The sequence below is a fragment of the Ranitomeya imitator genome, chromosome 1 (assembly GCF_032444005.1).
Source record: "Ranitomeya imitator isolate aRanImi1 chromosome 1, aRanImi1.pri, whole genome shotgun sequence".
Taxonomy (NCBI): domain Eukaryota; kingdom Metazoa; phylum Chordata; class Amphibia; order Anura; family Dendrobatidae; genus Ranitomeya; species Ranitomeya imitator.
In genome coordinates this window covers 498,309,348-498,323,193 of record NC_091282.1, presented here as the reverse complement: position 1 = coordinate 498,323,193, position 13,846 = coordinate 498,309,348, and the positions used below count along the sequence as shown (strand labels likewise).

At 40.6% G+C, this 13,846-nt stretch overlaps 1 protein-coding gene across 1 annotated transcript in view; it reads left to right on the top strand.

Annotated features, from left to right (window-relative positions):
• The window catches only part of SH3GL2 (SH3 domain containing GRB2 like 2, endophilin A1), a 318,905-nt gene that overhangs the window by 221,648 nt on the left and 83,411 nt on the right, over positions 1 to 13,846 (top strand). The window contains exon 2 of the mRNA XM_069766264.1: positions 5,729 to 5,797. Coding sequence (XP_069622365.1) covers positions 5,729 to 5,797 — 69 coding nt within the window. The remainder of the gene's footprint in view (positions 1 to 5,728; positions 5,798 to 13,846) is intronic.

Here is a 13,846-nt window from a genome sequence, read left to right as displayed (position 1 = left end):
CAGAAGGGGTGAGCCAGGTTTCGGTGATGGCGAGGAAGGAAAGTTTGGAAGTAACAAAGAGATCATGGATGTAGGAGAGCTTGTTGCAGACAGAGCGAGCGTTCCACAGAGCTCCTGTTAGTGGGACTGGGGAGGCGGGGGCTGGGCGAATGGGTATAAGGTTAGAGAGGTTACGGAAGTTTGTGCTAGAGCGTGGGTGGGAGGTAGAAATGATTGTGGGAATATGGTGAGGAGGACCAGGATTTGGAGAGATATCACCAGCAGTGAGAAGGAGCAGAGAAAGTGTTAGCAGGTGGGAGCAGGAGAGGGCATGAGGGGGCTGTCTGTGCTTGGAGACAGAAGATTGTATGTTAAGGATCAGTTCTGAAGAGGAGGTGAGGTGGATGGGGAGGATTGAAGAGGAGATGAACAGTTCCTTACTTAGTGTGGGGATTGGGGGAGATAGCAGAAAGTGAAGGATTATAGGGGTGAAAGTGAAAACAAACAGAAACATTGTTTACAATGACTGTGGCTAGTTACCTTCACCTTCAGGTACAATTCAGGTTTTAATTCTACTATAATCCACACTTTTAAGGACACACTTCTAAGGGATCACACTGCAGACTGAAGTCATTGCAGACTTGAGCTATGCAATATATGGCAAACTAAGTGCGTTCAGGTGTGAAGCAGAGAGGAGTGGTCTCTGCTCATCTTGGTCAGAGAATTAAGAGTGGACCAGATGCATACAATCAGGCCTGAGTAAACAAGGTCATAAATATCACAGGGTAAGCTGGGGTTAGCTGAAAAGCATACCATGAGAATGCTAGGAGCAGAGGAAAGTCTGTGTGGAAAGCTGGGTGATGTATTATGTGCACTTCATAGACAGACAAAGCAGGGGAGCAGGCTGGATAAACATACCTGTTGGAAGAATAGAGATGCTTGTTAGAGTGCGATGGTGGCAGGTAGCAGGTAGGTATTAGAAAAGGTTAGGTCCAAGCTAGGCTGTTTAAACATTGAAATGTTCCCCATAACATATACTTGCTGTGTGCGCATAGTGTATAAGCTAATAAATTCCCTTTCACTAGCAAGAATCCTCAATAGAGATGGGCAAACCTGAACAGAAGTGTTTGACGTTCGTACCGAAATGCCGAACATGGACTTTCTGCTAAAGTTCGGTGCTGTGTTCGGGGTAAGTCTGAGGGAGAGAGAATTTTTTTAATTTTCTTAGCAGTTTGGGTATCCATTATTTTCAATGGGGTCTGGTGAAAGTTCGAGTACTGGTGTGGTACCCTAACTGAACTTTCTAAAAAGTTCAGGTCAGATACCAGAACCGAACTTCCACCAGTCTGCCCATCCCTAATACTCTGCCAAATCAGTATGAGTTATGTGCAGATTTATCACAGATTTTGTGATCTGAATTAAATTTCATTGACTATTACGGCAAGTGCTGTAACAGGCTGCAGGTTTTCCATAGAGATTTCTCAGCTTATCTGTGTTAAGTGACCATCGAACTGTCACGTGTTCAGATTTACGCAGTTTTTGAAGCCAAAATTGAGTATATTTTAAGAAGTATCTATCCCCAGTTCATCAAGACTGTGTTTAGCATGCCAGTCTTGATGAACTGTGTGCTAGCTTAAGATGCATCAGATTCATTAAGAAGCAAGCTGGTGGATGTGGACCAACTGCGCCATAAACGAGGCTTACCTGGAGATGCATAACTGTCTACCGGGTATTCACTAGAGCCTCTGAGGAAAGGCTGGGCCACCTGTGGAAGTTAGGAACTACTTCAGGACAATCCCCGGGACTGCAGCAGCCAATCGAAGGGTTAGAGGCTCGGGTACAGGGTACAGGTGGGCGAGACAAAAGTGTAGTAAGATGGTCCGAGGTCGGGGCAGGCAGCACAGGTTCAGAATTCGTATAAGAGGTCAGAAGTGGAGAGATCAGGGTAAAAGAGAAGGCAAGCCCAGGCAATAACATGTGAGACAAAACAGGAATACACCAATTCGGGAAGCTAGAAACTGAGCAGCTAGAATCTAAGTTCAGGGAGGAATAGAGGGTGGAGTCGCCTAGTATATCACATACTGGCAGGTGATAGGTTGGGGAAGCAAATCTCTGTAGGACACAATGGATACAAATTCCTGCCGTGCCCCTATGACTCACAAGCAGCAGAGCCGGAAGAGAAGCATAAGGCAGCTCGGAGCGATTGCCAGGTACTGGGTGGAACAGAGCAAAATACCCAGTGAGTAGGGCGGTGCTTAGAAAGTATGAGTGGCCATAACATTCAGTTGTAGAAAACAACAAAAGTCACAAAAAACTACCAATACAGCAAAAATGTTGCAACTTTTCAAGCAAATATGGTAAGCAGGATGTGACTAATAAGTTAAAATATAACTTTTAATATGTTGTGTAAAAGAAATACTCAAAAGAAACACAAAATTACAAACAACAATAAGACTCACAAAAATCACATTCAGCTAAATGCTGAATATACCACAATAGTTCAAATGTCATTAGACGGATCAGGGGGACCAGAAATTATAACCTTTATATCCCTCCAAGGATCCAAGAAGCAAATAGCTTCATACAATATCTAGACTAAGGTGAAACCCACATTTAGAACATCATAGGTCACCAGCATAGGATAGAATGCAAAAGATTCATAAATAATCCAAAAGTATATATTAAAGGAACAATCTCACCTTATGTTTCTGATTCCTCAGGTGAGACTGCGACCATAAATGCTGGCATTGTGTCTGGGAAGAGGCACTCTTTTATCCACACAAATACCCCACAATCAAAATCTACCAGCTATGACCCATACCGTAGCCCCAAAGAAACAGTTACTTCACTACGCGTTTCGGTTTTATATACTCATCAGGGGAAGGTAAAGTGTCTCTCCATCAGTTCACATGGGAGACTATTATAACGAGGGGGGAGTAAAACGGCCTCTGAACTATTGTGGTATATTCAGCATTTAGCTGAACGTGATTTTTGTGAGTCTTATTGTTGGTTGTAATTTTGTGTTTCTTTTGAGTATTTCTTTTACACAACATATTAAAAGTTATATTTTAATTTATTAGTCACACCCTGCTTACCATATTGTCTTTTGATTAGCGGTCATAGCTTTCAGATGATTCAACTTTTCAAGCAGTTTACGCCTGAATTCTGGAAAAACCTAATGAATCAAGACATCAGTCTTTTCTTTACAGTTGTTTTCCGTGTATGATTCAGTATTGGCTTTAGGGTTCAAAACGGCGTAAAACATCCTGAGCATGAAAATATATATCATAACAATGTCTTGTGTGAATCCAACCATTAGTGTTAGAGGAATAGCATATGACACTTGGATAAACATTTCAAAATAGACGTTTTGCACATTTTAGAAAGTAGTCCCAGACAGAGAAGCCATACCTAAAAAAAATCAAAAATGTAAAAATCGCGAATAGTCTACTGTAAAGAACGACAAAAAAGGTCTAGCTGAAATAATAGTAAATAATCTGGTAAAATAAAGCAATAAGTTTCACTGTAATAGCCAGACTTTTCTCCATTATTTTTCAAAGAAATTAGTCTAGCAAAGCTGGTGACAGCTATTCATTCCTTATTAATAGAAATGACAGATACAATTGTATTTCTTATAAATGTGCTAAACTAACCCTATTATGTCTTCTGTTTCACTTCATTTGCGCTTGCTAACTGGGGCTTGCTTGAATATGTGTATAATATATATGTAGGTAACCAGGTCTGCAGATCTGTTGTGTTTGGTCATAGAAAACATAATTTGTGCATTAGGTTAATGTCAGCTAAACCTGTGGATTTTAGCAGATTTGTTGCACATTAATTCTAATGCTTGTGGAGGTTGGATGGAAGAAAGATTGGGCCGTGGGAAGTTAATATGCTTTTAATAGGCTGTATCCCAGAGGTCTCCAACCTTTTTGACCTTGAGAGCCACATTCAGCTATGAAAGAGGGTCGCAAGTCACATTCAGCTCTCAGAGAGGATCGTGAGCCACATCCAGCTCCTGCCCCATTCACAGTACTGACACCCAGATCCCCTTAATACTGATATGACAGCCAAAGCTTTTACACTGAAATCACACCATGTCAGTATGCCAAGCTCCATGGTTTCCAATCTTACCCCCATTCAGATCTTCTCTTCTGTGCAGGGCTACACACAAAAGTCAACATCTAGAGTTGTACTCTTAATAGCTGTTTCCTGCACCTGGTTTTAATGCACCACGCTGACAAACCGCCGTGAGCCACATATCACGGGTCCGCAACCACATGTGGCTCTCGAGCTACAGGTTGGAGACCTGTGTTGTATCCTATTGTTCCTAAAGGAACTGGCCCACCTTAACAACTTATGACATTTCCTCCATTTCATTGGAGTGCTGCACAGTCCTCCGTGTGCTAGCCAGAGGTACCTTGACTGCCTTTAGGTACCGGGATGAGATCCACAGAGCCATTCTCAGACCATATGCAGGTGCAGTAGGCCCTGGGTTCCTACTGATGTGTGACAATGCTAGGCCTCATGTGGCTGAAGTGTGTGAACAGTTCCTGAATGATGAAGGCATTGATGCAATGGACTCGCCTGTCTGTTCCCTAGACCTGAATGCAAGCAAGCACATCTGGGACATCATGTATCGTTTCATCCACTTTAATCCAGATCTGGGAGGAAATGCCTCAGGAGAGCATCTGCTGCCTCATCAGGAGCATATCCAAGCATAATAGGGAGGTCATACAGGGTCGTGAGGGCCACACACACACTACAGAGCATAATTTCCTTGTCTTGAGGCATCTCCTCCACTGAAGTTGGATCAGCCTGTAACTTGATTTTGAGTATCATTCCAAATCCAGACCTCCATGGGATATTCATTTTGATTTACATTGATCATAATATTGTTCTCAAGGCATTCCACTATGTAATGAATAAAGATTTGCAACTGGAATATTTCATTCAGTGATATCTAGGATGTTGTATTTTAGTGTTCCCTTTATTTTTTTGAGCTGTGTACTTTGTAGGACTACCTTTATCTGAAAAACAAATTGCCATAAGAGTGCAAAATGTATTTTTTACATAATTCTGGCCAAGTAGTATCAGCATAAACCATTGATAGTATAAATGGCTGCTCATTTTCTAGCTTTACATGGTGTTAATCATATTCCTGCTGGGACATTATTACTTAAATATAAAAATCTGCACATTTCATTAAAGGGAAGTGTAAAGAGTGTCAAAAATAATTTCCTGTAATTTAATGTTCTGATGTATAATGTGTGTTAGACACTGCACAACCATTAAGTAGTCTCTGTGCATCTAAAATGTTGCTTGGTGGCTCTATTATACATATGAGTCATGCACATTTAACGATGAGGATCCTGGAATGAATCGCTAAAGAACCTCTGGACTCCATTTGACTAATTCATGTTGATGTGACTCGTCAATGCAGTTATCACAACAACAAGTATATTGTAATTAGAAAATGAAAAAAATAAGCCATATTTGCCGTGATCCATGAATTAATCTGAGAATTAATAAAGTACTCAGTATTTTACCTCAATATTTCTAAGCCGCAATCGGGAGTGGAACAATCAGAGGAAAAGTATAATAGAAAAGCCCAATACAAAGTTTTATTTAAACCAAGTGAATTCTTATACACGATTGTGTATACTGTACATTGTTTGGTCTTATGGCTTAGAGCACTTTTTAGTCTTAGTACAATACGTTTTTATAATTTGTTCTAATTTTCTTACAGAAAGTGAGCGAGAAGGTCGGGGGAGCTGAAGGCACCAAGCTAGATGAGGACTTCAAAGAAATGGAGAGGGTAAGTGTATAGCTTTATGTTGGGTTATGATCTATGCATTGCAAAGGGTGAAATCCGCTACAGCATAAATTGGCAATCTGCAGATTTCTCTGCCGTGTTTAGATGACATTTTGTAAATTCTCATCAGCAATGCTGATCCAGTAACGCACAGGCTTTTCCATACATTGTTGTAGGATAATGTCCACCAGCAGCACTGCTGTAAGACAGGTGTGAATACTGACATATCACCACCTCATCTGCAGTCTGTGCACTGTTCTTGCACTTTTCTTGAAACTCATACACTGGCAGGAGTAGCTGCAATGTAATAAGACTTACGGATGCAAACTACCCGGCATGACCCTTAAATTATATTTATTTCCAAACTTGGTGAATTAAATGTGCTTATGATGATGTACAACCAATGTGTAAACTTTGATATTTCTTTTCGTATGTGGCCATTTCCTGTGCTCTGCATATATTACCTGATTTGGAAATGACAGCTCATCCGTCAATGTCTACAGTATTTAGCATCATTTCTATGACAAATGTACAGTTTGGTAATTTAAATAATTGTGTGCTCAAACACAGTAAGTTTGCCACAAAGTTCAGGATTTCTACAAGTTTATTCAGATGTATGAAGCCAAAATTTTCACCACAAATCTGCCACCTGTCTACATACTTAAATATTAATGAAATAAAAATCAGTGATAGCACAAACCTCTAGAAAATAGTATACTAATCAAAAACTAGTTGACTTTTTGGCCCAGATTAATGAAGCAGAATTCTAGTGTCAAATTACTTGAAATATCACAGAATTTTTGCAACTTTTGGTTTTCTTATATCAGTCCCGGCTAGCTTTGCCAAAGTGGTCAGAGTTGAGCAGAACAGGTCATGGCGAAGAAAACCCGACAGGTTCATTAAAACTTATATTATAAAGTAGCATAAATTATTGTCAGAAATGTGGGCATGCCCCTGATTGGTCGCAAATTCATCAAGAGGTACATTCCTCTATGCATTTGTCATATCTTTCTCCGGCACTCCTTTCATTAACATTGGTATGTAAATGCTATTCTTAAGGAATCGTGGCCATTGACTTTTTAGATTATTGTCTACTTCAGGAGAGGTCAATTAATTGAGAGACCATGACTGTTGTTGAGGGCGGAAACAATAAGCTGAAAGTAATTCTGCTCAATATTAATATTAACATACCGTATTAATTTGAATTATTATTTTATATTAATATTAATTGTATCACTTAATACTGAGAAGAATTAAGTATGCTGATATGCCACTATATACCGTATGAGTACATACACAGCACCCATATAAAGAGCATGATCCCCCATATTGCCCCCTATCCCAATATGAGACCCCACATAGCCTCTTATATACAGCATAAGCCTCCACATATCCTCTCTGTATACAGTATGAGCCCTCACATTGCCCATATATACAGTATGAGCCCCCACATAGCCTCCTATATGCAGTATTCCCCCCATATAGCCTCCTTTATATAGTGTGCGCCCACACATGGCCCTTATATAAATCATGATCCCTCAAATAGCCTTCAATATACAGTGTGAGCCCCCACATAGCCTCTCTATATGCAGGTTGAGCCCCCACATAGCACCCTATATGCAGGATGAACCCCCACACAGCCCACTATATACATGGAAACATGCCATACAGATATGAAGAAAAAATACACCTGCTCCTCTCGCTCCCATTCCACGGGCACGCTGCTCCGGTCTCCGATGCACTAACTCATTGATCTTCGCAATCAGCGTGTGACACAGCAGATACAATGACGTCACTTCATCGCGCCTGCTGTGACACATGCTGATTGGTGAAAGAAGGCTCCATCCTTCAACAATGTATTCACCACTGTCTGCAACCTAAGGATGCAGGTAGTGGTGACATTAGGATGTGGGAGGTGGCGGATGTGCGGCACATGGCATGGTCTATGTCTAGAACAGCCAGAGGGCCGGATGTGGCCTGCAAGCGGCACTTTGCCCAGCTTTGGTCTACATTTTTCATCAGTCTCCCTTTATACATCCACAAGAGTTTGCAGAAAAAAAATGTATACATATTTTCATCTAAGCTGAATAAATACTGATGAAAAATGGATGTGGGTATCTATCAAATTTTCAATAATGACCGACAAATGCAATGTTTGTTCCCCATAAAACTGAATATCCATCATTGCGATTGGAGCATCTGTTGAGGTCGCCATCATCCTACATAGTATGCATTTTTTATATCAAAACATTAGAATACAAAAGGGGAAAACTACAATTAACACTTCTTTATTAAGTCGCAATAGCTGCAAAATAGTAAGTCTCACTACATCAGAGACAAAAAATAATGCACCCATAAAACATTAACTCTATTTGTGCTTAGTGACCAGGTATAAAGCAGAAAAGGTAGATTAATATATAGTACAATCCTTACGATCTAATTTAGATGTGCAGAAACCTAAAATACCAGCTAGCAATGTCACAAGGAAAAGTCTATACAGAAAATCTAACATGACATAACCCTAAAATCAGCTGACCTAGATTATGCAATTGTGTTTCTGAATTGATGAATTGTTAAATTATTTCCAATTAATGTACTGGTACATGGTCGCAGTTGTAATTTCTATTGCACTGATGCTGTAAGTTCCAAACAGAAGTTGTACTATGGAGAGTCAAACGCCACTTTACCTCTGTGTTCCGAATGTAGGATTCAGGTATGCAGTCTGCAACTTCACATTAATTTACAGCAGTGTTTGCCAAACTCCAGTTCTTATGGGCCCCCCAACAGATCATGGTTTTAGGATTTTCTTAGTATTGCACAGGTGAGAATTTTAGTAATGCTACTCTACAATGTGAGGTTAGATCTTTCCTGATTTTCTTCTCTGGCTACTCACGATGTGTGTGTATATGTAATGTAAATCTTAGTGCCTTGAAAAAGTATTCATACCCTGGGAACTTTACCATACTTTTTTGTGTTAAACCCACAAACTTAAATGTATTTTATTGCGATTTTATGTGATATATTAACACAAAGAAGCAAGTATTTGTGAAGTGTAAATTAAATTATACATCGTCATTCACAAAGAAAACAGCTGACCGCACCACCAGAACACTTGCTTACTGAGTCCACCGGCCGTCAGCACAAGCTAGCCACTTGATCCCGGGTGCTTGGCCGAGAAAGCATACAAGTACATCTCAAGAGCAGAAAGAAAGCGGCAGCACTCACTGATCTTCAAAACAGGTAACTCTTTATTGCGATAAAATCTTCACGTCCCTGGGGTGCACATACAGCAGAGTGTACAGGTCCGAACGGCGGCCGTTTTGCGCTGCTCAGGCCCTTCTATGGGTTACGGGTAGAAGCGCCTGAGCGGCGCGAAACGGCCATCGGTCGGACCTGTACACTCTGCTGTATGTGCACTCCCGAGCCGTGAAGATTTTATCGCAATAAAGAGTTACCTGTTTTGAAGATCGGTGAGTGCTGCCACTTTCTTTCTGCTCATAAATTATACATGGTGTACTAATTACGTAATTTTAAAAATATAAATCTGAAAATTGTGACGTGCATTTCTGTTCAGCTCCTATAGTCTGATACCAGTAAATAAAATTGAGTGACATATTGTCTCCAGGAGTCACATAATTAGTGAATTAAGTCCACCTGTGGGTAATTTATTCTCATTATAACTACAGATGTTATGTGAAGGCCTCAGGTTTGTTTGAGAAAATTAGTAATCAAATAGCATCATGAAAACTAACCAACCTCACCAGACAGGTGAGGGATAAAGTTGTGCAGAAGAGTGAAGTAGGATTAGGTTGTTAAAAAAAAAAGCGCAAGATCTGAACATCTAACGGAACACTGTTCAATTCATCATCCAAAAATGGAAAGTGTTTGACACAACTGTAAACCTACTAAGACATGGCCGTCCACCTAAACTGATATCCCAAGCAATGAGAGCACTAATTAGAGTAGCAACCAAGACGCCCATGGTCACTCTGGAGTAGCTGCAAAGAACTACAACTGGGGGAGGTGGAAAATTTGTGCACAGGGCTACTATTAGGCTAGTAACATTTTTTTCTCATTCGAGAAAAAATGGCCAAATATGCTAATCACACTCTGTTTAACCCCTTAAGCCCCGATGGTGGTTTGCACGTTAATGACCGGGCCAATTTTTACAATTCTGACCACTGTCCTTTTATGAGGTTATAACTCTGGAATGCTTCAACAGATCCCAGTGATTCTGACATAGTTTTCTCGGGACATATGGTACTTCATGATAGTGGTAAAAATTCTTTGATAGTACCTGCGTTTGTTTGTGAAAAAAACAGAAATTTGGCAAAAATTATGAAAATTTCACAATTTGAATTTTTATGCAATTAAATCACAGAGATATGTCACACAATATACTTAATAAGTAACATTTCCCACATGTTTACTTTACATCAGCACAATTGTGGAACCAAAATGTTTTTTTGTTAGAGAGTTATAAGGGTTAAAAGTTGACCAGCAATTTCTCATTTTTACACCATTTTTTTTTTTAGGGACCACATCTCATTTGAAGTCATTTTGAGGGGTCTATATGATAGAAAATACCCAAGTGTGACACCATTCTAAAAACTGCACCCCTCCAGGTGCTCAAAACCATATTCAAGAAGTTTATTAACCCTTCTGGTGCTTCACAGGAATTTTTTGAATGTTTAAATAAAAATGAACATTTAACTTTTTTTCACAAAAAATTTACTTCAGCTCCAATTTGTTTTATTTTACCAAGGGTAACAGGAGAAAATGGACCCCAAAAGTTGTTGTACAATTTGTCCTGAGTACACCGATACCCCATATGTGGGGTAAACCACTGTTTGGGCGCATGACAGAGCTCGGAAGCGAAGGAGCGCCATTTGACTTTTCAATGCAAAATTGACTGGAATCGAGATGGGACACCATGTTGCGTTTGGAGAGCCCCTGATGTGCCTAAACATTGAAACCCCCCACAAGTGACACCATTTTGGAACGTAGACCCCCTAAGGAACTTATCTAGAGGTGTGGTGAGCACTTTGACCCACCAAGTGCTTCACAGAAGTTTATAATGCAGAACCGTAAAAATAAAAAATCATATTTTTTCACAAAAATTATCTTTTCGCCCCCAATTTTTTATTTTTCCAAGGGTAAGAGAAGAAATTGGACCCCAAAAGTTGTTTTACAATTTGTCCTGAGTACGCTGATACCCCATATGTGGGGGTAAACCACTGTTTGGGCGAATGGGAGAGCTCGGAAGGGAAGGAGCACCGTTTTACTTTTCAATGCAAAATTGACAGGAATTGAGATGGGACACCATGTTGCGTTTGGAGAGCCACTGATGTGCCTAAACATTGAAACCCCCCACAAGTGACACCATTTTGGAAAGTAGACCCCCTAAGGAACTTATCTAGAGGTGTGGTGAGCACTTTGACCCACCAAGTGTTTCACAGAAGTTTATAATGCAGAACCGTAAAAATAAAAAATCATATTTTTTCACAAAAATTATCTTTTCGCCCCCAATTTTTTATTTTCCCAAGGGTAAGAGAAGAAATTGGACCCCAAAAGTTGTTGTACAATTTGTCCTGAGTACGCTGATACCCCATATGTGGGGGTAAACCACTGTTTGGGCGCATGGGAGAGCTCAGAAGGGAAGGAGCGCAGTTTGACTTTTCAATGCAAAATTGACAGGAATTGAGATGGGACGCCATGTTGCGTTTGGAGAGCCACTGATGTGCCTAAACATTGAAACCCCCAACAAGTGACACCATTTTGGAAAGTAGACCCCCCTAAGGAATTTATCTAGATGTGTTTTGAGCGCTTTGACCCACCAAGGGCTTCACAGAAGTTTATAATGCAGAGCCGTAAAAATAAAACAAAAATTTTTTCCCACAAAAATTATTTTTTAGCCCCCAGTTTTGTATTTTCCCGAGGGTAAGAAGAGAAATTCGACCCCAAAAGTTGTTGTCCAATTTGTCTTGAGTGCGCTGATACCCCATATGTGGGGGGGGACCACTGTTTGGCCGCATGGGAGAGCTCGGAAGGGACGGAGCACCATTTGCAATGCAGACTTAGATGGAATGGTCTGCAGGTGTCACATTGCGTTTGCAGAGCCCCTAATGTACCTAAACAGTGGAAACCCCCCACAAGTGACACCATATTGGAAACTAGACCCCCCAGGGAACTCATCTAGATGTGTTGTGAGAACTTTGAACCCCCAAGTGTTTCACTACAGTTTATAACGCAGAGCCTTGAAAATAAAAAATCTTTTTTTTCCCACAAAATATTTTTTATCCCCAGTTTTGTATTTTCCCAAGGGTAACAGGAGAAATTGGACCCTAAAAGTTGTTGTCCTATTTGTCCTGAGTACGCTGATACCCCATATGTTGGGGTAAACCCCTGTTTGGGCACACGGGAGAGCTCGGAAGGGAAGGGGCACTGTTTTACTTTTTCAACGCAGAATTGGCTGGAATTGAGATCAGACGCCATGTCGCGTTTGGAGAGCCCCTGATGTGCCTAAACAGTGGAAACCCCTCAATTATAACTGAAACCCTAATCCAAACACACCCCTAACCCTAATCCCAACAGTAACCCTAACCACACCTCTAACCCTGACACACCCCTAACCCTAATCCCAACCCTATTCCCAACTGTAAATGTAATCTAAACCCTAACCGTAACTTTAGCCCCAACCCTAACCCTAACTTTAGCCCCAACCCTAACTGTGGCCCTAACCCTAGCCCTAACCCTAGCCCTAACCCTAGCCCTAAGCCTAGCCCTAACCCTAACCCTAGCCCTAACCCTAACACTAGCCCTAACCCTACCCCTAACCCTAATGGGAAAATGGAAATAAATACATTTTTTTAATTTTTCCCTAACTAAGGGGGTGATGAAGGGGGGTTTGATTTACTTTTATAGCGGATTTTTATGATTGGCAGCCGTCACACACTGAAAGACGCTTTTTATTGCAAAAAATATTTTTTGCGTTACCACATTTTGAGAGCTATAATTTTTCCATACTTGAATCCACAGAGTCATGTGAGGTCTTGTTTTTTGCGGGACGAGTTGACGTTTTTATTGGTAACATTTTCGGGCACGTGACATTTTTAGATCGCTTTTTATTACGATTTTTGTGAGGCAGAATGACCAAAAACCAGCTATTCATGAATTTCTTTTGGGGGAGACGTTTATACCGTTCCGCGTTTGGAAAAATTGATAAAGCAGTTTTATTCTTCGGGTCAGTATGATTACAGCGATACCTCATTTAAATCATTTTTTTATGTTTTGGCGCTTTTATACGATAAAAACTATTTTATAGAAAAAATAATTATTTTTGCATTGCTTTATTCTCAGGACTATAACTTTTTTATTTTTTCGCTGATGATGCTGTATGGCGGCTCGTTTTTTGCGGACAAGATGACGCTTTCAACGGTACCATGTTTATTTATATCTGTCTTTTTGATCGCGTGTTATTCCACTTTTTGTTCGGCGGTATGATAATAAAGCGTTGTTTTTTGCCTCGTTTTTTTTTTTTTTTTTTTCTTACGGTGTTTACTGAAGGGGTTAACTAGTGGGACAGTTTTATAGGTCGGGTCGTTACGGACGCGGCGATACTAAATATGTGTACTTTTATTGTTTTTTTATTATTTAGATAAAGAAATGTATTTATGGGAATAATATATATATTTTTTTCATTATTTAGGAATATTTATTTATTTTTTTTTTTTTTTTACACATTTGAAAATTTTTATTTTTACTTTTTTACTTTGTACCAGGGGGGGGGACATCACAGATCGATGATCTGACAGTTTGCACAGCACTCTGTCAGATCACCGATCTGACATGCAGCACTGCAGGCTTCACGTGCCTGCTCTGAGCAGGCTCTGTGAAGCCACCTCCCTCCCTGCAGGACCCGGATGCCGTGGCCATCTTGGATCCAGGTCCAGCAAGGAGGTAGGAGACCCTCGCAGCAACGCGATCACATCGCGTTGCTACGGGGGGCTCAGGGAAGCCCGCAGGGAGCCCCCTCCCTGCGCGATGCTTCCC